Here is a 21,423-nt window from a genome sequence, read left to right on the forward strand (position 1 = left end):
CTAAACTGCACAATAATGACAAAGCCTTATTTAACAGTTACTTGGTTGAAATAGCTGTACACAGTCAAGTCATATGTGAACACTGATAACATGTTAAGAAATGATCAGCTGGAATATGAAAAGGAAAAGTCAATGAAATACATTGCAGTTGATGAACACAAGATGTTTCTGCTTATTCAAAACACATTGGAGAGAATTGACTGCATACAATTTTAATATTACTTCATGTGCAATCTCTGCTTTTGGCATTGTTAGTGCCATGCTGTACTCATATCCCTATAGACCCATTTCAACATGAATTTGAACCCACTGCACTGTTTGGCAGACTGAAACCCTTTGCCACTAAGTAAAAAGAAAGACAGACAACATGATTTCCCTGTTTGCTTTGTTGTCCATTATCTGTGGTACAAAATGTTTGCTTATTGTTGAAGTTTGTGCTCAGTTCAAGCGGCATTACCAGAGGCTATTGTCATGGGGACCACTCTGCCAAGAACATGTGAAAATTCACGGTAAAAAATTAGACTGGATCATAACCTCTTAAATCAAAGAGCACCTCAATTATTTCATTGAGTTCTCTTAGTTCTTATTATATATGGATGACAATAAATACACCTGATGTTATTGGCAACAGTGGTTCTCATTCAGAAGCAAGGTCTCTTGGAGTATGCTGCTATAGTCAGACCAGGTTGAGAGACCATTTTTTTGTGAGACTGTTTAGAAGCGGCCGGAGTGGGTCCACAACCAGAGAGCTGGGAGGGCCCCCAGCATTTCTTTAACTGTTACCCAGTTGCAAAGCATGGTAACAAGGCCTGAGATGGACCCTGGGAGTGGGTGTTAGGGGACTGCAGGGCCCCAGAGTGGCAGATAAGAATCCCATTTCATAGAGTCAGAATTAATTTCATGCTTTGCGATGAGCTATGAGCCAGGCCCTTGGATTGTCAGGCTTTGTTACACATTTAGATTATACCTAGAACCTGCCAGTAGCCAGTCAAGTGCTATCTCTCAAATTAAAGTGGCAGATTTTAAATCCTCTGTATTTAGCCAAACAAGCAGTTTAGCCCTCCCACTTACTGTAATTGCAGGAGGTTTTTAGATATATTGGAATATTTGTGTGAGCCACAGCACGGCCATTTGGCATCAGGGGGGATTAATTTTGTAATGATCTACAAATACGAACATCCTGTCATTCGACGCTGCTGATGAAAATACAGTTCAGATGCAGACGTGCTTACACTCTGATAGCAAACGTACCGGCAATCTGTGTCATTTGAAGAGTTAATAGCAGGCATGCATGTATAGCTAAACTGTTTAGCTATAATGTGTGTAATTTATATCCACTGAAGATGTCACACTAAATGCAGTTTTAATCTGAAGGTAGTCATAATGATTAGGTATGGCACCAGTACTTGACATTGCAGACTTTATACTCATAGCTCATATTCATATCACAACAGACTTGAAAGTCAAATAGAAGGATATGAATGCAGACATGACTAATTATTTGTCAAATAGCATTTAGGAAACTCTTTCAGGGAAGCTTCAAAAGAACCTCAAGTGAAGCATTAGCCAAGTTTCTTCTTTTGTGGCTGTATAGTTCGAGTATCCATAATCCTACCACTGGCCTTCATGGGATATGCACTTTATTAAAGCTGTGCCCCAGCTAGTCTTAAACCGTTATCAGGCATGAGGATGCCTGTGCACTGTGATAGCCAGGCCCCTGTCAGATTCACAGCCCTTTTCCACACCACAAAGATTGAGAACTGAGCAATCATTCTTGACGTGGAGAGTTTGCAAATACAATATGAGCAGAGGAAAGAAGCTGAAAGGCTCAAAATCCAGTAAGACCGTAAGTAAATAAGCCCATTGGACACAGAGAAGAGTTTGGGAACTGTGGCTGAGGTCCTGTCCTATTTGTTATGTGCTGGAACATTCAGTCTTCACTGGTAGGAGGTCTCTCTGATAGTCAAAACCTCTGTTTTTTTATTTTTTTGTCAATATTATTTTTAAAGCTGTTCCACCCAAAGTGACAGTGCAGTCAGAACAGTATCATTAAACTTTTATGAATTCAGCAATACAAGCTTTCCGTCTTGCTTCCTCTATTCTTGTGTCTTGGCATTCTCAAAATGGCAGTGAGCTTCACCACGAAACATAGGCACAGGGCTATGAAATGGGATTTATTTGAACAAATTGTAAACAAGGAAGGATGTTTGTGTATGTGGCCAAGTGCAAAAGAACAGAATATCTGGGGAGTGAGTTTTCCCCCTACAGCTTCCCCTCTCACAGTCTTGTGGACCCCCTCGGCCAAAGATACACGAGTATTAAACAGCCCTGACTACAGCACAGAGCCAACTCTCTCCCTCCCAGTAGGTCCAAACTAGGTCCAAAATTATAGTCTCAATGGCTCAAAATTAAAGGTGTTATTTACTGATTCGAAAAATGGGGATAGCTCAAAATGTCTTACACATTCTATGGGAGGGAAAGTGTTGTGGCTCACTGACTATAGAGTAAGCACGCTCTGTAGTCAGGAGCTGGTGGTAAGAAAGTCTTTCAAATTTAGTATATGTGGGAGCCAGGTACGTATGATGCAGACAATGCTTGTGATCTTGTTTTGTTTGGTTTTGTTTTAGGAGTTAAATGTTATTTTATGTTTATACCGAGTATCCAGTTTTTTTCATGTTTTCTCATAAGTTGTTATTTTGAACCTTAACTGTTGTTGTGGTTCTTTCTTTCGAGTCACATGGGTTACAGAGAAATTCATTTCCCAGTACCCTCCTTCAGTTCATGATTTATTTCTTCAGCCTTTGTTTTGGAATGAGAACATGCTGCTTGTTTCCATTGGATTCATTTGAGTTCTTCTCCTTAGTTGCTGTGTGTTGAATGCACTTTTTTTCTGATGGTATTTCATTTTGTTTTTGATTGTTGTGCTATATTTAGCTTACATAACAGAGAGTGTAATAATGAACTTAGTTTCTTACACCAAGACGGAGGGAATATATTCTCATACAAAATCATTGTAGGGGATAGAGGGAACCCAACGTGGATAGAAATATTTTCATACATGTCCTTTTATCCGTATAATACCAAACTCTGGATGAGAAGTGAAACGTTTTATCGCTCCTTGCACAGCACACTCTCTGGACGAGCACAAGCTGTGTAAGCGCTTGGCACAGATTTGAAGCGAGAGGCATTGAGTTTGAATTAGAAAGTTCACAGATGTGTAGGTTTTAATATGTTTTGGAAGAACACTTCAGACACAAATAACAGCCACTGTGTTGGAAAGCTTTTATACTGTAACAAATTAAAAAGGACAGACTACACTACCTCCATATTAGCTTATACTTAGAAAAAATAGCTTGTTTTAGCTTATGCTAATTGGTTAAGAGAGTTCTGGAACAAAAATTAGAAATGCCTTTCAATGGTGTTAGGAGTAAAGGGGGCGGGGTTTATAGTTCCTCTTTCTTCCTTTCCCTTTCTTAAACTGGACTGGTTTTCATTGAGAAGATAACAAGGGGGTGTGGTTAAGCTGCGGGCTGATAAAAGGACGCCACGGTGAGGTGCGTGCGCAACCACTGGAGTAACGTGAGGCAGCTCAGCTGGGAAAGCGCGAACCTTTGAAAGTGATACGAGTTGAGTTAAAGCCCAGAGAGACGTCCTTTGTAGAAGCGTTCGAGACATTACAGCCTCACACCTTTCCTGCACCCGGACCCTTTAGTAAAACCAGTTTGGGTCTTCGGGGACCCATCCCCCAACCACCAAAACCTGAACTGAACCGCCAGAAGGAGCTCGCGGCTCACGAGAGCAACGCCAGAGCTGGCGAGGCCGAGTCGGAGGGACTTGCACTGCTAGTCGGCGTGGCAACCCGATAAGGTAACCCACCTCCAGCCTGTCTATCTCTAACACTGGAAACCAGTCCGTCTTTCTCCGTATTCTTCCTAGTTTTCTCCTTTTCTACACCCTCCAGGTTAGGACTAGTATTGGTTCATTGATACTGAATCCCCTAGACTTGACTAGTCCGTAACATAATTTGGGAGACTCGTCCGGGATATGGATTCGAAGCGATTAGAGTTCAGTTAGTGAGTTACATCCAAGCATTCTGTTTGCGGGAAGAGGCACAAGTGAGTTGGATTCAGCTCGGTAAAAGTTGTATGTTGCTAGGTTTAGAAGTAGGCCATGGACATACAGCTACGGGCAGAACAGCTGCTCGGTGCCAGACTCTCGTTTTAAACAGATGGTTGTGTATGTATGTAAAACTCAGCTAGCTAGACGAAAGGTTAAGGAAAATTTATCGGGTGTGTCGAGGTTAAAAACGAGGATAGGTCTGTAAGTTGACAATAACAGTGTGGCTTAGCGGGTTGGTTGACGGCTGGTGTTTTGCTGCTGTGCGCGGCGTACGGGTGCATTGGTTTGTGGTCCGTGTGTAAGTTGTATTGTCATAAGTGCTGTGTGCGACTTACGGGTGCATTGGTTTGCGGTCCGTGTGTAAGTAGCACTGTCATGAGTGCTGTGTGACTTATGTTTGCATCGATCTCTGAGAATAGAGTGACCTATGAGCTACCTCCTGTTAGCAGGTTATACGTTTAGTTTATGGCCATCTGATAAGTTACCTTAGAGGTAATTTTTGCGAGGCCCTTGTCTCCTTTGGTTACCCCCACCGGTGAGCGCTCACTAACGGTGACTATGGCTACTTTCAGAGTAGAAGAGTTTTGTGGGAGCGATTTTGGGCGAAATGAGTTGCGTAAGCTTAGAAAAGAAGATTTGCTTGCGGTAGCTCAGTATTGTGAGGTCGAGATAAATCCAGAGGCTAGAAAGCCAGAAATTGTGGAGACCCTCATTTCAGCGTTACACCTGCATGATCCGGTACAGGAGAGAGAGAGGGAAGAGAGAAAGAGGGAGAGAAGGGGAGCGGATGTTTCAACTTGAGCTGGCAAAAATGGCAGCAAGAGAGCAAGAGCAGAAACTTGAGTTGGCAAGGTTGGCATTGGAGCAAGAGAAGCTTAAAGCTAACCATAGTGTCCTACAACGCAAGCACGAGGCTCGTTTTGATGTTTCCAGCTGTTTAAGACTCATGCCAAAATTTAACGGTGATGATGTGGCCTCTTTCTTCGAAGCTTTTGAGAAAGTAGCCAAAGAGCTAGAGTGGCCTGAGAATAGGTGGACGCTGCTTATCCAGAGTGTGCTTGAGGGTAAAGCTCAAGAAGCTTATGCAGCCTTAGATGCATCTGACAGCCGAGACTATGATGCTGTGAGGAAGGTGGTTTTGGCAGCCTATGAGGTGGTGCCAGAAGCCTACCGACAGAAGTTCAGGTCTCTGCAGCGGAAACAAGGTGAGACTTTCCTTGATTTGGCTAGGCAACAGGAAGTTGTGTTTGACAGGTGGTTAGCAAGTACCAACACACATACCTTTCAAGAGTTGCGACAACTTATACTAGTGGAGCAGTTTAAAACCAGTTTACCCCGGCACATGGAAATACATCTAAATGAGAGAGGCGTTACAGAGCTGAGAGGAGCTGCTATGGCAGCAGATTCTTACAAGTTAACGCACAGAGAGGCGCCTTGGAAAAGCAAGGTTGGCAGACAGGATAGGAGGCAGGCTACCACTGACAGGCCTACAGAGGCTAGCGTGGTTAAGCCTACTCTTCCCTCCCTGCGGTCTCAATGACCAGGGAAAAGGTATGAGAAGCCTTTCCTTCCTAGAAGTGATGTCATCTGTCATTATTGCAAAACGCCTGGCCATATAAAGTCCAGTTGTCCTGGTCTCAGGAGAAGAAATGGGGACGAGAAAGTTGTGGGGTTGATAAATGCCCACCCACAGATTGGTCTTTGTGAAGTGGACAGCGTGAACCTGCCATCCTGCCCAGTAGCAAAGGGGTTTGAAGGTTTTGTGTCAAGGGGGGCTGTTTCTGGGGCACCTGATAGGGAAATGGTCCCTATATCCATCCTGAGGGACACAGGGGCCACACAGTCCTTATTGGTTCAGGGTATTATAGATCTCTCGCCCGCCACCTATTTAAAAGCTTCTACCCCAGTGAAGGGTGTGGGAGGTGGTTTTATTAGTGCTCCTTTGCACCGGATATTTCTGGAGTCTAACATTGTAAATGGGCCGGTAGTGGTCGGCGTTGTACCTTCCTTGCCAGTTGAAGGGGTTGCCTTTGTGTTGGGAAATGATTTGGCCGGTACTCAGGTTTGCGTGACACCAGTTGTGTGTGAGAAACCTTGTGAAGTCCCAGAGACCATGGCTTTGGAGAGAGAACACCCCGAGGTGTTTACAGCTTGTGTGGTGACACGTGCTCAGGCTCTGGCTGCTGAAAAAGGAAATTCCAGCGAGCAGGAGGAACTGTCTGGTGGGTTGGCTGATACCTTTTTCGCTAGGCTAGCTGAAGTGTCACCTTGCTCTCAGTTCACTCGGGAAGCCCTCATATTAGAGCAGGAAAAGGATCCTTCTGTAGCTCCATTGAGACAGACAGCTGCTAGTGCTGAGGACATGAAAGAGGTAGCTGAAGGCTTCTTTATCCAAGATGGAGTCCTGTTGAGGAAATGGCGGCCTCGTGATCGTCCTGCTGAGGAGACATGGACCGTTAGGACTCAAGTTGTGCTGCCTGAGAGTTTTAGGGAGGAAGTCCTGCGTTTAGCCCATGAAGTATCCATGACTGGTCATTTAGGCATCCGGAAAACTCAGGAGAAAATCAGCAGACATTTCTACTGGCCCAAAATGCATAAGGACGTGGTGTCGTACTGTCGTAGTTGTCATGCTTGTCAGGTTGTAGGCAAGCCCAACCAGACCATTCCAGCTGCTCCCCTCTGCCCTCTACCGGTCATGGAGGAACCCTTTTCAAGGGTAATGATTGATTGTGTTGGCCCTTTGCCAAAAACTAAGAAAGGGAATGAGTACCTCCTGACTATTATGGATGTTTCTACGAGGTTTCCAGAGGCTGTGCCATTGAAGTCAATTAAAACCAGGGTCATAGTGGAGGCTTTGCTCCATTTCTTTTCTAGGGTAGGTTTACCACTAGAAGTCCAACATGATCGTGGGTCCAACTTCACTTCTGGTGCATTTCAGGAAGTGATGCATGAGCTGGGAATTAAACAAATTATGTCATCTGCCTATCATCCTCAGTCCCAAGGTGCAATCGAGAGGTACCACCAGACTTTAAAGTCTATGATTAAAACCTATTGTGTTGGTTACTCAAATGACTGGGATGTAGCTATGCCATTTCTGTTGTTCGCTATTAGAGACTCTGTGAATGAGGCTACCGGTTTTAGCCCTTTCGAGTTGGTTTATGGACATCAAGTGAGAGGACCGCTGAGGATGGTGAAAGAACAGCTGTTGCAGTCAGCCGGGCAGACAGACGCTCCCAGTGGAGTTTTGCAGTATGTAGCATCCTTCAAGGACCGGCTGCATACAGCTTGTGACTTGGCCAGGAGTAACTTGGAAGCAGCTAAGGGAAAGATGAAGGCTCAGTATGACAAGAAGGCAGTGAAACGTACCTTCAAGGCAGGGGACCAGGTTCTGGTTTTGTTGCCCATGGGTGGAGATAAGCTAGGGGTGAAATTCTATGGTCCGTATAAGGTTATTAAGAAAGTGGGTGCTTGCAATTATGTTGTTGAGACCCCCGACCGGAGGCACAAATCACGAGTATGTCACATCAATCTCTTGAAACCTTATTATACCCGTGACACTTCGTCCACCGTGTGTATAACCTCTCAAGTTGCTGTGGAAGAGGAGGCGAGTGAGGATGATGATGATGATGGGTCAGTGGAGCCTGTTACAGCTAGGCTCAAGAATTCCAGCGCCCTGGCCAATCTCAGAGAGACACTCAGTTACCTCACTACAGAGCAGAGAGAGGATGTAGTACATCTAGTGGACCAGTATAGTTCTTTGTTTAAAGATACCCCTGGCTTGACGAAGTTAATAACCCATGATGTAGACACTGGTGAGGCAACCCCCATTAAGCAACATCCGTACCGCATTAACCCACAAAAATGGGCTCAGGTGAAGTCAGAGTTGCTTTATATGGAAGAAATTGGTGTCATTGAACAGGGCTCAAGTGAATGGAGTTCTCCCTTAGTCCCTGTTCCCAAACCCGATTTAAGCGTACGACCTTGCATTGATTACCGAAAGGTTAATAATGTTACTAAAACTGACGCGTATCCCATACCCAGGTTAGAAGACTGCATTGACAAGATCGGCAAGGCACAATATGTCTCAAAGTTTGACTTGTTAAAAGGCTACTGGCAAGTGCCGTTGACAGAAAGGGCAAAAGATGTATCTGCCTTTGTGACGCAGGAATGTTTGTATCGCTGTCGAGCTCTCCCGTTTGGCATGAAGAACGCGCCAGCAACCTTTCAGAGGTTAATGAATCTGGTAACCTCCGGATTACAGAACACTGTAACCTATTTAGATGATGTGGTTTGCTATAGCTCTTCATGGTCTGATCACGTGCAACATATGAGACAGTTGTTTGAACGGCTTGAGCAAGCAGGGTTGGTAGTCAACTTGCCCAAGTGTGAGATTGGAAAGGGGCAGGTCACATACTTGGGGCACCAGGTTGGTCAAGGTTCAGTGAGGCCAAGGACTGCCAAGGTGCAGGCCATTTTAGACATGCCGGTTCCAAAAACGAAACGTCAGTTAATGCGCCTTTTAGGCATGTGTGGATTTTATAGGCGGTTTGTCCCCAACTTCGCAGCGGTGACAACACCACTAACAAACTTGCTGAAGAAGGGAGTGAGGTTTAGCTGGTCGGCAGACTGTCAAAAAGCACTGGAAATGGTTAAAGCTATCCTAGCTAGTGAACCAGTATTGGTGGCTCCGGACTTCTCTGTCCCATTCAAGCTGGCAGTGGATGCTTGTGATGTTGGAGTGGGGGCAGTGTTACTGCAGACTGATGTGTCAGGGATAGATAGGCCGGTTGCCTACTTCTCTAAAAAATTGAATCGCCATCAGAAACGTTATTCTACCATTGAGAAGGAGGCCCTGGCTCTAGTTCTGGCAGTTCAACACTTTGAGGTGTATGTCTGTAGTGCTGGAGGTGATCTGGTGGTTCTCACTGACCACAACCCATTGACATTTCTAGCCAAGTTCAAAACGTCCAGTCAGAGAGTGTTCCGTTGGAGTTTAATTTTGCAGCCATATAACTTGACAGTAGTGCATTTACCAGGCAAAGAAAATGTTATCGCCGACACCCTGTCAAGGGGATGAACATGTGGTGAGAAGCCGTGAGTGCAGTGTTTATAGTAATGCATGTGTATTGGAGTCAAGAGACTGTTTACATATACATTGACATACTCTTTCACATTGATAGGCCTACTACTACTACTACTACTCCAGAGTAGACGTTAATCATGTCACTAGTGATAAGATACCTTTTATACTAAGGGTCAGAGACTAGACATGCCAGTAATGAGTGCTAATGTGATGTGTACATGTTGTTTTTAAGAAAAGAGAAAATGCTAAAAAAAAAAAAAAAAAAAAAATAATAAAATAGGAAAAAAACATAGGTGGAATCCAGATGGGTTTTTTTTTGTTGTAAGGGGGGAGGAATGTTAGGAGTAAAGGGGGCGGGGTTTATAGTTCCTCTTTCTTCCTTTCCCTTTCTTAAACTGGACTGGTTTTCATTGAGAAGATAACAAGGGGGTGTGGTTAAGCTGCGGGCTGATAAAAGGACGCCACGGTGAGGTGCGTGCGCAACCACTGGAGTAACGTGAGGCAGCTCAGCTGGGAAAGCGCGAACCTTTGAAAGTGATACGAGTTGAGTTAAAGCCCAGAGAGACGTCCTTTGTAGAAGCGTTCGAGACATTACAGCCTCACACCTTTCCTGCACCCGGACCCTTTAGTAAAACCAGTTTGGGTCTTCGGGGACCCATCCCCCAACCACCAAAACCTGAACTGAACCGCCAGAAGGAGCTCGTGGCTCACAAGAGCAACGCCAGAGCTGGCGAGGCCGAGTCGGAGGGACTTGCACTGCTAGTCGGCATGGCAACCCGATAAGGTAACCCACCTCCAGCCTGTCTATCTCTAACACTGGAAACCAGTCCGTCTTTCTCCGTATTCTTCCTAGTTTTCTCCTTTTCTACACCCTCCAGGTTAGGACTAGTATTGGTTCATTGATACTGAATCCCCTAGACTTGACTAGTCCGTAACAATGGATTGTTTAATTGTTATTATTCAGGGTAAGATGGATACTATTTTCTACCCAAGACAAGACAATGACAGACATGGCAGAAATCAGTGTAAATAACAATAAACAGTAAGACTAAACATGTTTTAAATATATTCGTCTCATTTTTATGTTTCCTGTATGGGCATGATAGATTGTTATTGATCCTACAACGGAGTGTCTCAATAGTATAAATTAAACCCTTAATTATAAAATGATGCATTTGATGCTCACGGCTGCCATGTTTACCTAGTAGCTAGTTAGTTTTTAAGTACAAATTCCCAGTCCATCTGGTACTACATCAGGATGAAAGTAGTGATTGTGGATAACTATGGATAATATGAGCCAGACAGAGTCAGATCCCTCACGTCCTGAATTGAAATACACTACAGGGCAGATAAATGGCTTCCCTTGTCATGCAGGGCTGTAGATCATTAACCCAGTTGGGTTCTAAAACTGTTTATTTTTATTGCACAATAGAATGAATAAATATCCTCATACATCTGACTACCGTCTTCAGTTAAAAGAAAAAAAAATCAGACAGCGCTAGATTGATGTCCTGATAGCTATAATAATACTTTCAGCAGCTTAAGTTTTAAGCTTTTGATACCTTTTAAATGGTAAAAATAAAACTTCTTCTAGAACCAAATGTACTCATGTCCAGCACTGACCTCAGGTATCTTGTAAGGTAGCCATCTTGATTCATTATTACACAAGCTTGTGTCATTGTCCGTTTATGCCTTTTTGTTGACATTTGCTTGATAATTTTATTTTTATTTGAAGCATATTTTGCCTCCAACTTTGATTTGCAATTTTTTGTTTGAATTATTCTTGTTTTTTTTTTTATTTGAGTTTGGAATTTTCCTTTTATCATTTTCTTTATCTCTCCCATCTTTTTATTTTTTTGTTTTTCACCCCTCCCTTCCCCATCCTCCTCGTCCTCGACCCCCTTCCTTCCTGTCCTTTCCACCTCACCAGAGCCCTCAGCCCCCCCTCAAGACATTAAGTGCAGCAGCACCAGCTCCACCGCCCTGCTGGTAAGTTGGCACCCCCCACCTTTGAAGAGTCAGAACGGTGACCTGGCAGGGTATAGGGTGCGCTACCAGGTGGTGGGCCTGTCAGAAGGCGGCAGTGACGATGGGGAGGCAATGGAGGAACCGACGGTGCCTGCCACCGAAGAGCAGGTGCTGCTGCAGCGATTGGAGAAGTGGACCCAGTATCGCATCACTGTGTCTGCCTTCACTGTGATTGGACCGGGCCCTGAGAGCGAGCCCCAGATCTGCCGGACCGACGAAGACGGTACATGAATCTCTATTGTGTAGAGACTAACTTTAATGTAGAGATAAAAGTATTATATGTTAGTTTGATAGTGAGGTTGCCCTCGGCAGCAGGTTATTAATTGTCCATGTATGCATGTGAGCAACTTTTGGTGCACATGCATGTGCAGTACATGTCCTTCTTACAGACTTCCATCAGAAAAATTTTATAAATTGGACACCCCAGTCTTTGTCAGAATACTATCCTACATAAACTAAATGTACACTAAAGATGTTGGTTACAGAAGCATACCAACATCTTTGTCCATAAGTAACAGGATCACACTGTGTAAATAATATGAAAGGAAACCACTTAAAATACATAACACACTTGGGAAATCAAGCGTGTTGCTATTAAAAGATAATTAACCAAATGCAATTCATAATAGCTAACAAATCTCATATCCTGCTCTATCTGTAGACTTTTAACAGCATCACATTGCTCAACCGAGAGCCATAAGCATTTATGAGTGCTGTACACTGCAAGGCCATATCTGTCTATACATTTATCATGGCAACAGTTGGTTGGAGGCTAAAGAAGGAGGTCTGTGTTCACTAAGGTTGCAACTCAGATCCCCTGATTAGAGAATGTGGTCTATGTAAAAGAATAAATAACACCGTCACTGTTCTAAGTAACTACTATTGTGGTGTTCTTGAACATGGCGATAAAGCCTGACCCGCTCCACTGAAGTAAAAGGACTGGGTTTACTGGATGTTTCTGTGTGCATGTGAAGCTTGGTGTTGAATGGGAGCAATTCTGTTCATGTTGACTCTGGATGGAGAAAATGTTAAAATACATAGAAAAAAAGGTTTTGGTTCTATGTATTGCTGGTCATTTGATACACATTAGTCTCCATCTGCAACCATTATGTCCCACATTGGTACAAAACATCTAGAAGTGAATGGAAACGGCAGAAAAACCAGGGAGATTGTGAAATCATCTCTTGCTTGAACCTTGAAGAACAAAAAACAAACACACAGCTTAGTTGGATAGCAGAGAGTAAATGATAAAAGAGGAAAGCAGCTGAACAATGAAATAGATAAAATGACAAGTAAAGATGGGGGCATGTCACAGCACATCTGAACCATTGACGGATGGCTGACATTGGCTTCTATTCTCCACGATCCATTTCACTTCCATTACCACAGCATTTTAAGCATTTTCTGACACTGATGTACGATTGCAACAGTAGAAAAGCTTAAATTCTTTCTATATCTATAGACAGCAGCATCAGGGAGGTAAAGGGTGAAAACCACAGCACATTGACAATAGCTACAACAAATTTTCTGCTGTCATTACGAAAATAACGCGTGACAGAGAAGTGTAAGGTAAAGAAATAAGAGCTGGGGCTAAAAGGTAGAAAAGATTTTTGTAATAAACAAGATTGGTGAATGATCCAGGGGAAGATGGGGAAAATGGGGCTGTGATTTAGGGGGGAAGAGGGGACTTGAAGTGTTTGTGGAGGAGCAAATGGCAGCAGTTTGAGTGGAAGAGTTTTATTAATGGCACATCCATCTCAGAAAGGGCCAGTCCATGGCACACCAAAAGACATGGAAGCAAGGCCTTCCATAAAGGCCTGTCATTATGACTGAGAGACAAGGCTATGTACTGATGGCAGACAGACACAGCAGACACATATTGAAAAGGTGGAGGAGACAGGAGAAAGTGGTTTTGTGTTTTTGTGTGTGTGTTGGGGGATATAATGTTGTGGGAAGACTGACATTGGAGGAGTTTGTTTGTTGTTTTTTAATGTCTCTGTCCATCAATCTTGTCAGCTGTCAGTATGTTTCCTGGATATTGTATGGGTCTGGGAGTTATTAATGCCTTGACACAGATTTATGTGAATCTCTTAATTCTTTTCCACATCCCCACTAATATCTAAAATTTAATGCAAGGATCACAACCACAATGCTGTGACAAAGTTACCCTGATTTGAGTTTTTGTTTTGTTATCCTTAGTTCCTGGCGGTCCTCCACGGCGAGTGGAGGTTGAGGTCCTCAACTCCACAGCACTAAAGGTGATGTGGCGTTCACTGACGCCAGGAAAGCAGCACGGTCAGATCCGTGGCTACCAGGTTCACTATGTACGTGTGGAGAATGGCGAGTCACGGGGCCTGCCCCTAATCAAGGACGTTATGCTGGCTGACGCCCAGGTATGACCATCTCAGTTTCCTCACTACAAATCGGTTATGTACGTAAATTATACCACAGAGCATGCTTATGCTATGCATCGAGGGATTTTTCCTGTGTAAAAATTAGCAAAATTCCCAGTACTGCCTTTGAATCTATTTTTCAATCATGATATAAAGACACTACCAGTTAAGCAGGTTAGACCAACACTGTTACACTGATGTAATGTTTAAAACCTCAGTGAAAACTTTTCCTAAGTTTTTTCTCACAAAGACTGCAAATTGTGTACTTCATCCTCACTGTAGTGGCTGTGCAAATAGTGCTAGAGTATGGGAAGTGATATGGGTGCGCTTCCCTCTTGGATTTCATTTCATATTGCTGCAATATTCTTTTTCCTTCAACCCACAACAAGAACTGTAATCAAAGCTTCACTCATCTTGTCCTCCCTCTTCTGCCTACATGGCTTTTATTAGGAATGTCTAGACCCCTGCTTTATGGCAACATCTACCGTGAAATGTCTGATTGTGTACATATCCAATGCAAAGACTCAAAGAAAATGCTGATTATAGTATTCTGTTACGGGCAGGAGTAAAATTGGCATAAAAACATTTCACCAAAAATCAACCGCCGATGACAGCTAGAATTGTAACGGAGCCTTGTATAATGGCTTTTTTTTCTTTTCTTTTTCTTTTTTCTTTTTACAAAACTTCTGTCAACACAATGCTGGAGGAATCCTGCCAGAGTGAGATTTTGTGCACAGTAGCAATCATCCAAATGTAAATTACAGCCTTGAAGCAATAGGGTAAACAACACAGAAAAGAATAGTTGTATGCAATGCTATATATTTTAGGAATGAATGAATCAAACTCTATATTTTGCTCATGAATGAAGGGTCCAATCAGGCCAAATACCACCAGTATCACGTTTACATTTTTAGCATTTAGCTGACCCACGAATCCAAGAGTAGAATGAGTTTAAATAACTTAAATTATAAGATCCACAGCAATGCATGCACACACCCAGCAGGCAACAAATTATGCCAGGCAAAATATGTTTTTAGTTGCATATTTTTGTTAGTATATTTAGAAATTACCTCATCAATAAACCCTAAGCTGCACCTTATTGTCACTTCTGGCAGTAGCTAGCAATGATTTAACCGAGGTAGCTCGTCGATAGCTGCACAGTAGCATGATTAAACATCTCCAGTCCCCATAGGCAGACCTATACAACTCTCAGCCTTGTCTCAACTGCTTCTCATAACATGAGCTTCAAACGGCTTCTCTCTTTCCTGACCTCACAAAACCAGTGACCTATTTCTGATACCGACCCTCTGCTCCCAAACTTCTAATGCCCCCGTCTCTCACAATCCTATTTCTTCCCTTTCTTTTCTCTCTCTTTCTCTAAAAAAATATTGCTATCTCTCCTGCACTCTCCTCTTTGGCGGGGGGGTTAGTGGGAAACGGACGATACAGCTGAATATGTAAGTACGAAGTTTCGCCTGAGTGCTTTGTGTAGCTGAAAGGGTATAAACAGCGGGTATTGCATCAACCTGGTTGAATTCACAGTTTACACAACCCATCCAATCCTTATTCAGTAAGATTGGATAACAGTGGCTCAGAGGTTTCACCTCAACTGTCTGGTCAACCAACCTCCACACTATCTCTATGCGCCACTGAGGAAAAAAGGACACTTCTATTTCCAGCTAGCTTCTACAAAATGACGGCTGATGCAATATCCACTGCCCACTGTGCCTGGAATGCTAATGCTACTTGTCATGCTGCGTGTTGATACAGTATGTTTTGTCTTGTGTTTTGGTGGTGTATATGTTTTTTTTTTCTTTTTTGTGGTTGTGATTTTTGAAACAAATTATTTAATTTTATGTGTAGTGCCCTAGAATTACAGTGCTGCCTTAAGTTTACAAAACCGTTTTTCATCTCTTTATAGAGAAAATATTGAAACAGTACCTTTTTAACAGTGAACCTTTAAACCTAAAATCCTCATCACATCTCTGATGACAATTCACAACTGGTGATTGTACCCTTATTTTGAACCAAAATTTGAAACTTCAGTTCATCTGCGTTACGTGAATACCATCTCAAGTGCAAGACAGTACTTATAGCTCATTTACCTTTATTGACCTCTCCCATCCCTCTGCCAACCAGCCTGTTAAAAACCTCATTCTGCATTCGTTCAAACCTGCTCCCTTGAAAGATTCATTAGAATTGATCGGAAGCCTCTCTTTGAAGAGGACTCAAGGAAACTTAATGGCTGAGGTAAAAACTGCCAGTGAATGGCCAGGATGTATTCAGCATGCATTTATCACAAAGTTAAGTTGTTGATTGCAGTATTGCTAAAGGAATAAGGGGGGCTATTTTCCATTTACATACCTAATATCCCTCCTCCACCTTGGCAACTCTAAGGATTTACTTAATGGAATGGTTTCCCATTACCCAGGGGAAAGCGTTACATTTAATGCATGCCTCGTGAAAATTAATAAAGAGGACCAGGAGACACTTCACTCAGATTAACATTCTGCATAAGGCAGTTTGAGTTGCATGAAGTGGGGTCAAATCATCAAAAATTCAAGACACATTTTAACATTTTCCTGCTCCTGTCCCTTCCCTGTCTCCCATAGGAAATGGTCATTGGAGGACTCAAGCCGGACACTACTTACTCCATCACGGTGGCAGCGTACACCACCAAGGGGGATGGAGCCCGGAGCAAACCCAAACTGGTGGTGACCAAAGGGGCAGGTCAGTAAAAGGATAAATCAATTGTTTGTTGGTTTGTTTATTGAACTTTTGTTGATGCAGCAATGGAATTAGAATTTTTAGCGTGTGGCTGAAGGGTACGTTTCTAAAGGGCTCCTCATCATTCTCAGCCTGCTCTTATTGTTAGAGTACAATTTCAGTATTTGATTAACGACATGGAAGGAGCCCCCACTTACAGCCATAATGTGGTGCTTTTAACTGATTCAAACCTATTCAGAAGATTTGCAAGAGTTCATGACATCTGTAGTGTGCATTAAGCATACTTATTAAATGTACATCTCAAACTAAGACTTTTGCTGCATAATACTTCTTCTTGAGTAAAGTCAGTCATTTTCAGCTAGTGAATTTTATGTAAGACATATTTCCCCAAGTTAACTATTCTGAGGTATATATGGATTCAGGAACATCAGTTTAGTCACACACAGATGATATTTGCTCTGACTATCCACAGAATTTTAGAGATCAAGAAGGTGGTGTGAAGTACTTGGAGATTTTTCAGACAGATTATGACAGCTTGAAAAACCAATGTTGGATTGTTGATTTGAGCTTTAAAGATAAAATACTGGAGGCTAATGCCTGCACATTACAAAGCTTGGTCTTCTTCAGTTTTTTTCCCTTGTTACCACCAGTGGGCACACCAATTTAACCAGACTGCCTCAGCCTCTTTGGAAGATATCAGCTTGGTTACCATGAACATGATCTAAACCTGTTAGGCTGTCTGCCTAACAGGCAGCCTTCTTTGAGAGAATTTAAGGCATCAAGCCAATATATGAGTGTCTTTTTGTGTGAGCATCTGTGCCAGGAGACTTTTGGGAAGCTTCAGAGAGCCAATATATACACAACTGCATACATACATGTAGATACATAACCTGCCTGCATAGACACCTAGTCACTCACTTACACATGAGCACCTGCAGTTTCCACAACAGAGCACACACACACACAGTATATGCAGAACCCATCCTGTGGCATTGCATGCACCAATGTACATGCACATTCATAAAACAAACACACACCAACACATGCACACAGTCAAACACAAACACATAAAACATTCTCATGACCCAACACACACTCACACAAACAGGCGAATTTCCCCGATCCTGACAGGTGTGTCTGTTACAGGTGTCAGGGAGCGCGATGCTGCCAAAGGGGCTTGAGTGAGTGCTGTCACTCTCCGTCCTCCTGTCAGGACAGGGTGACTGATATGCCAGTCTAGCACACTCTGTCTGTCCCTCAGAGGGAAAGCCTCTCCGTTTTTATTATTGAAGTGTAAAGAAATGGTTTATGCCAGGGGGCCAAGATAAATAGAAAGCGGGAAGGGGTGAGAGGTGGGGAGAAGACAAGCTTCAGCTGCCTTTTTCAGAGGTGAAGTGGTTGTCCTTGTTCTGAGGAATATTGGGAAAGTCTAGTGAATAGATGGTCATGGGATTTCGGAAATACCATGGAATTTCCTGAGGTCTATGTCAAGCAGAGGACAAAAGGTAGCTTTTTATGATCTGTGGGGACTTGATGAAATGTCATACAAAAAGATGCCAAAATCTTTTGTATTATTTCTCTGGGGGTTTTTTTTCTCTTCAGAACAACCTTAATTTAGTGGAAGGATGAATCATAAAACTAGAGCCTTTCTCAGCTGAAAAACAATATGAACAAACAACAGGACCAAATGAATTACAAAATCAAATTCTACATTAGGTCTACAGTCAGACCATATGATTAGAAAGATCAGTCTCATAATTGACAGTATTCCAGTCTGAAAGCCCTTCCTGCCACTTTTATTCATTTTAATTTACTTTTAAAGTCTGCCAGCTTAAATGTAATGTTTGATGGGTTTACCCTTGTTTGCTCATATGGTTTGGCTCATTTTCACAGGGATACTGTTTATGCTGCCATATAACTAAAGCTGCCGTCTTTTGATATGACTACTTAAAAAAAAACAACATTTGAATTCTGACAAAACATGTAATGGAATATATTCTAAAAATGGATCTCAACATATATAAAATTGTGAACCCAGATAAACAGTATGTGGTGTTTTTAATCGTTCAGTCTTGTATAAAATCGTAAAGTGGCACACTTTCGATGTGTGATGCAGATAAACAAAATATTCTAGCATTTGAATGCTTTTGCATGCACACACGCACACAAATACACATATGCAATAGCTCTTAAAATATTTTTTTTACAGACAAGCATGCGTTTAAAGTGAGCAATTGCCTCTGTTCATTGTAGGAAGCATAAAGGTCTGAAAAGCTTCATCAATACACAACATCCTTACAAAGACAGTTTGTTTTCAGGCCACTTATAAGTCCATTCACATCACTAGCCCAGTCTTTTCATCTTCCAGACATTCCAACAAGCCTCTCCGGCAGTTTGGTGTATCAGAAAGTATCCAAAATAATCTATCTCAGGATTTTGTAGGATATACAAACAAGTAGAACTGCACACCTATTTGTGAGTCACAGACAAACAGCATCCATTCTGTGGCTGGAACTGTCTTTGTTTGCTGAATGAAAGCCAGGTTTGAAAAGTGCCTTTTCATGATTCATACTTTCCAAACTCTTCCTTTGAGAAACAAACTTAACCATGGCCAAGGTGATACAAAGTTTTTGAGGAGAAAGAAAACTGTTATTCTGCCATCCCACCTGCACAAAGAGAGTGTTTTCACTGGGCTGAAAGGAGCAGGATTCAATGACCATCCTGTTTTTCTTCTTTACTTCAGGTTTAAGAGGAAAATATATATAACGATCTTGATTTCAAGAACAGTTTATGAAACAAAGTAGAACTAACTAATCAACAAACACAAAACACAGTGAAACAGCTTGTTGAAAAGCATCTTTAACCTAAGACCCTCCCACCCTACAGTAGAAGGATGAATCTAAAGAAGTTGGATTTCTATCAGTGAAAGCTCTCCCTGTCCAAATGGGCCATGTGATATTTGTAGCAGATTTGACTCCATGACATTTCCTACATTACAATTACTCTCTTCCATGTACCTCCACCACATACACTTCTACAGCAAGCAGACTGAATTAAAAGTAGACGGAAATCAAGATGGGAGAGGGTTGACAGATGATTAAGAGGTGCATATACATATGTGCACCTTCTTCTTTGCAGACAAGCATGGAGGTGATATGTTTCTATGTATGTATATGTTGATGTGAGTGCGCATGACTGGCGTGCACAAGAGATGGAGGAAATGAGAGGGAAACCTGATCACCCCTTTCTCAATCCGGCTGAGTGAGTGTCAACAGCAGGCTGTTAATACAATGGCCTGATGGGAAACGTGCCGGGAGGCCCACAATAAGGGATTGAAATAGGGTCGACCCTGAAATGGACGCAGAGAGAGGGATGAAGAGGGGTGGAGGATGGTAGGAGGTTGGGAGATGAAAGGAAGGGGAATTGGGCAGTGTGCAAGGGGAGAAGGAGAGATGGGGAAGGAATAAGGGAGAGTGTAAGGGGGAGAGAGATGAACAGCGAGGAGGAGAGGGACAATCAAGGTGTCCAAGAACCCCAGAATCACTCATGTGTACACACACACACACACACACACACACACACACATTTCTGCCTCCTCATATCCCTGTTGGGCTCTCTTTGCAGCAGATTGCTCCTTGTCCCCAGTCACCTTCATCATACCTCATTCACTCATTTCTCACCCCTCACTATGCCCTTGTTCTCTCTCTCATCACCCTGTAGCACCACACACACACACACACACACACACACACACACACAACTAAACATGCTCTCTTTACACCCCATGACCAACCCCTGTGCCCCCTCCCCTTCCAACACTAATCTGCTGGCTTAGTACCCTTCTCCCCAGTATGCAATAGGCCAAAGTTTTAAATGTACAAATAATAAAACTGTTTCAGGGCTACTATGGTTGTAATGGATACATTTGGTAGCCTGTTGAGGTTAGAAGTGAAGCACAGACATTTTTAACAGCAAACACACACACACACACACACACACACGCGCGCGCGCACTGAGTCATCACAGCATCATTATCTCAGATTTTATTTCCTTGATTAGCGATGAGCATGAAGGTAGAGTGGGCTTTTAAATGACATCAAGCTGATCTATAGTATGCAGCCGAGGAGTATTAGGAGCATTCATCTCACCCAACACTTGGCGCCCCCCGCTAGACTCAGCTGACTAGCCACCATCATCCTACCCACCCTCATCTTCCTCTAGCAACAGTCTTCAGAGAGAAGACCATTAGCGAATGAAAATGAATAATATGAGCAGGGACTGTGCAGGGTGGATTGCTTTGTGTGTGTATTTTTACTTTGGCACATAAGAATCTTTTTGGCGAATTAATTTAGACTTTATGTATGCACATGTACACAGACACACACACACAAAATGATACTATTCCACTGAGAGGGAGGACTGTTGCCTCAGACTAATGTTAGCTTCTCCAAATTACTTTAAGTCCATACTGGGCAGGAAGCCAAAAGTGCTCTGTGTGCAGCTGGAATGATGATATAGGAGCTGAATCTGGCTGCAAACCAGGGCCTATACTATCACACACATAAACACATACAGATGTGCGTACACATTGTCCATTATGCACAAAGACACACACAAGCAGATGTACATAAAACATATAAGAAAAAAGGCTCTAATAGAAACACGCCCAGCTATCTCGGACCAAAGTCAACGCAAGCTTACTGGGAACACCAATCGGTGCACATCTGGGCTAACGTTAGCTACTTAAGCTAAATTGTACTAACACAGCAGGTATAATAATCAGGTAACAATGAACTTACCAAATGCTGTGACAATAGTCCGAATCCCAGGGCCAAATCAATCGCAGCTGTCAATCAGCAGCTTTGATGTCCCACATGGCCTACTGTAAGTCTTGAAATTTTACTGATGGAGTAATAATTTCCAAAACGACCACCAGCACACTTATTAGAGGGTTCAAATTTAGTCATTGAGAGCATGACTTGTTGAAAAAAATTATTGACTTAGTATTTCTAGAGAGATGCTTGATGCTTTTTGAATGGCGTCATTTGAGGCTTGGGATATTTTGGAGCCAGC

At 42.8% G+C, this 21,423-nt stretch overlaps 1 protein-coding gene across 9 annotated transcripts in view; it reads left to right on the forward strand.

Moving 5' to 3' along the window:
• Positions 1 to 21,423, forward strand: part of ptprsa (protein tyrosine phosphatase receptor type Sa) — a 256,970-nt gene that overhangs the window by 187,103 nt on the left and 48,444 nt on the right. For 6 of the 9 annotated variants that reach the window (XM_044362157.1, XM_044362156.1, XM_044362162.1 and 3 more), the window contains 4 exons: positions 11,133 to 11,453; positions 13,430 to 13,623; positions 15,054 to 15,080; positions 16,236 to 16,353. In XM_044362157.1, coding sequence (XP_044218092.1) covers positions 11,133 to 11,453; positions 13,430 to 13,623; positions 15,054 to 15,080; positions 16,236 to 16,353 — 660 coding nt within the window. The remainder of the gene's footprint in view (positions 1 to 11,132; positions 11,454 to 13,429; positions 13,624 to 15,053; positions 15,081 to 16,235; positions 16,354 to 21,423) is intronic. The other 3 variants (XM_044362160.1, XM_044362164.1, XM_044362165.1) reach the window with 1 other exon arrangement.

This window comes from Thunnus albacares, chromosome 9 (genome assembly GCF_914725855.1).
Source record: "Thunnus albacares chromosome 9, fThuAlb1.1, whole genome shotgun sequence".
Taxonomy (NCBI): Eukaryota; Metazoa; Chordata; class Actinopteri; order Scombriformes; family Scombridae; genus Thunnus; species Thunnus albacares.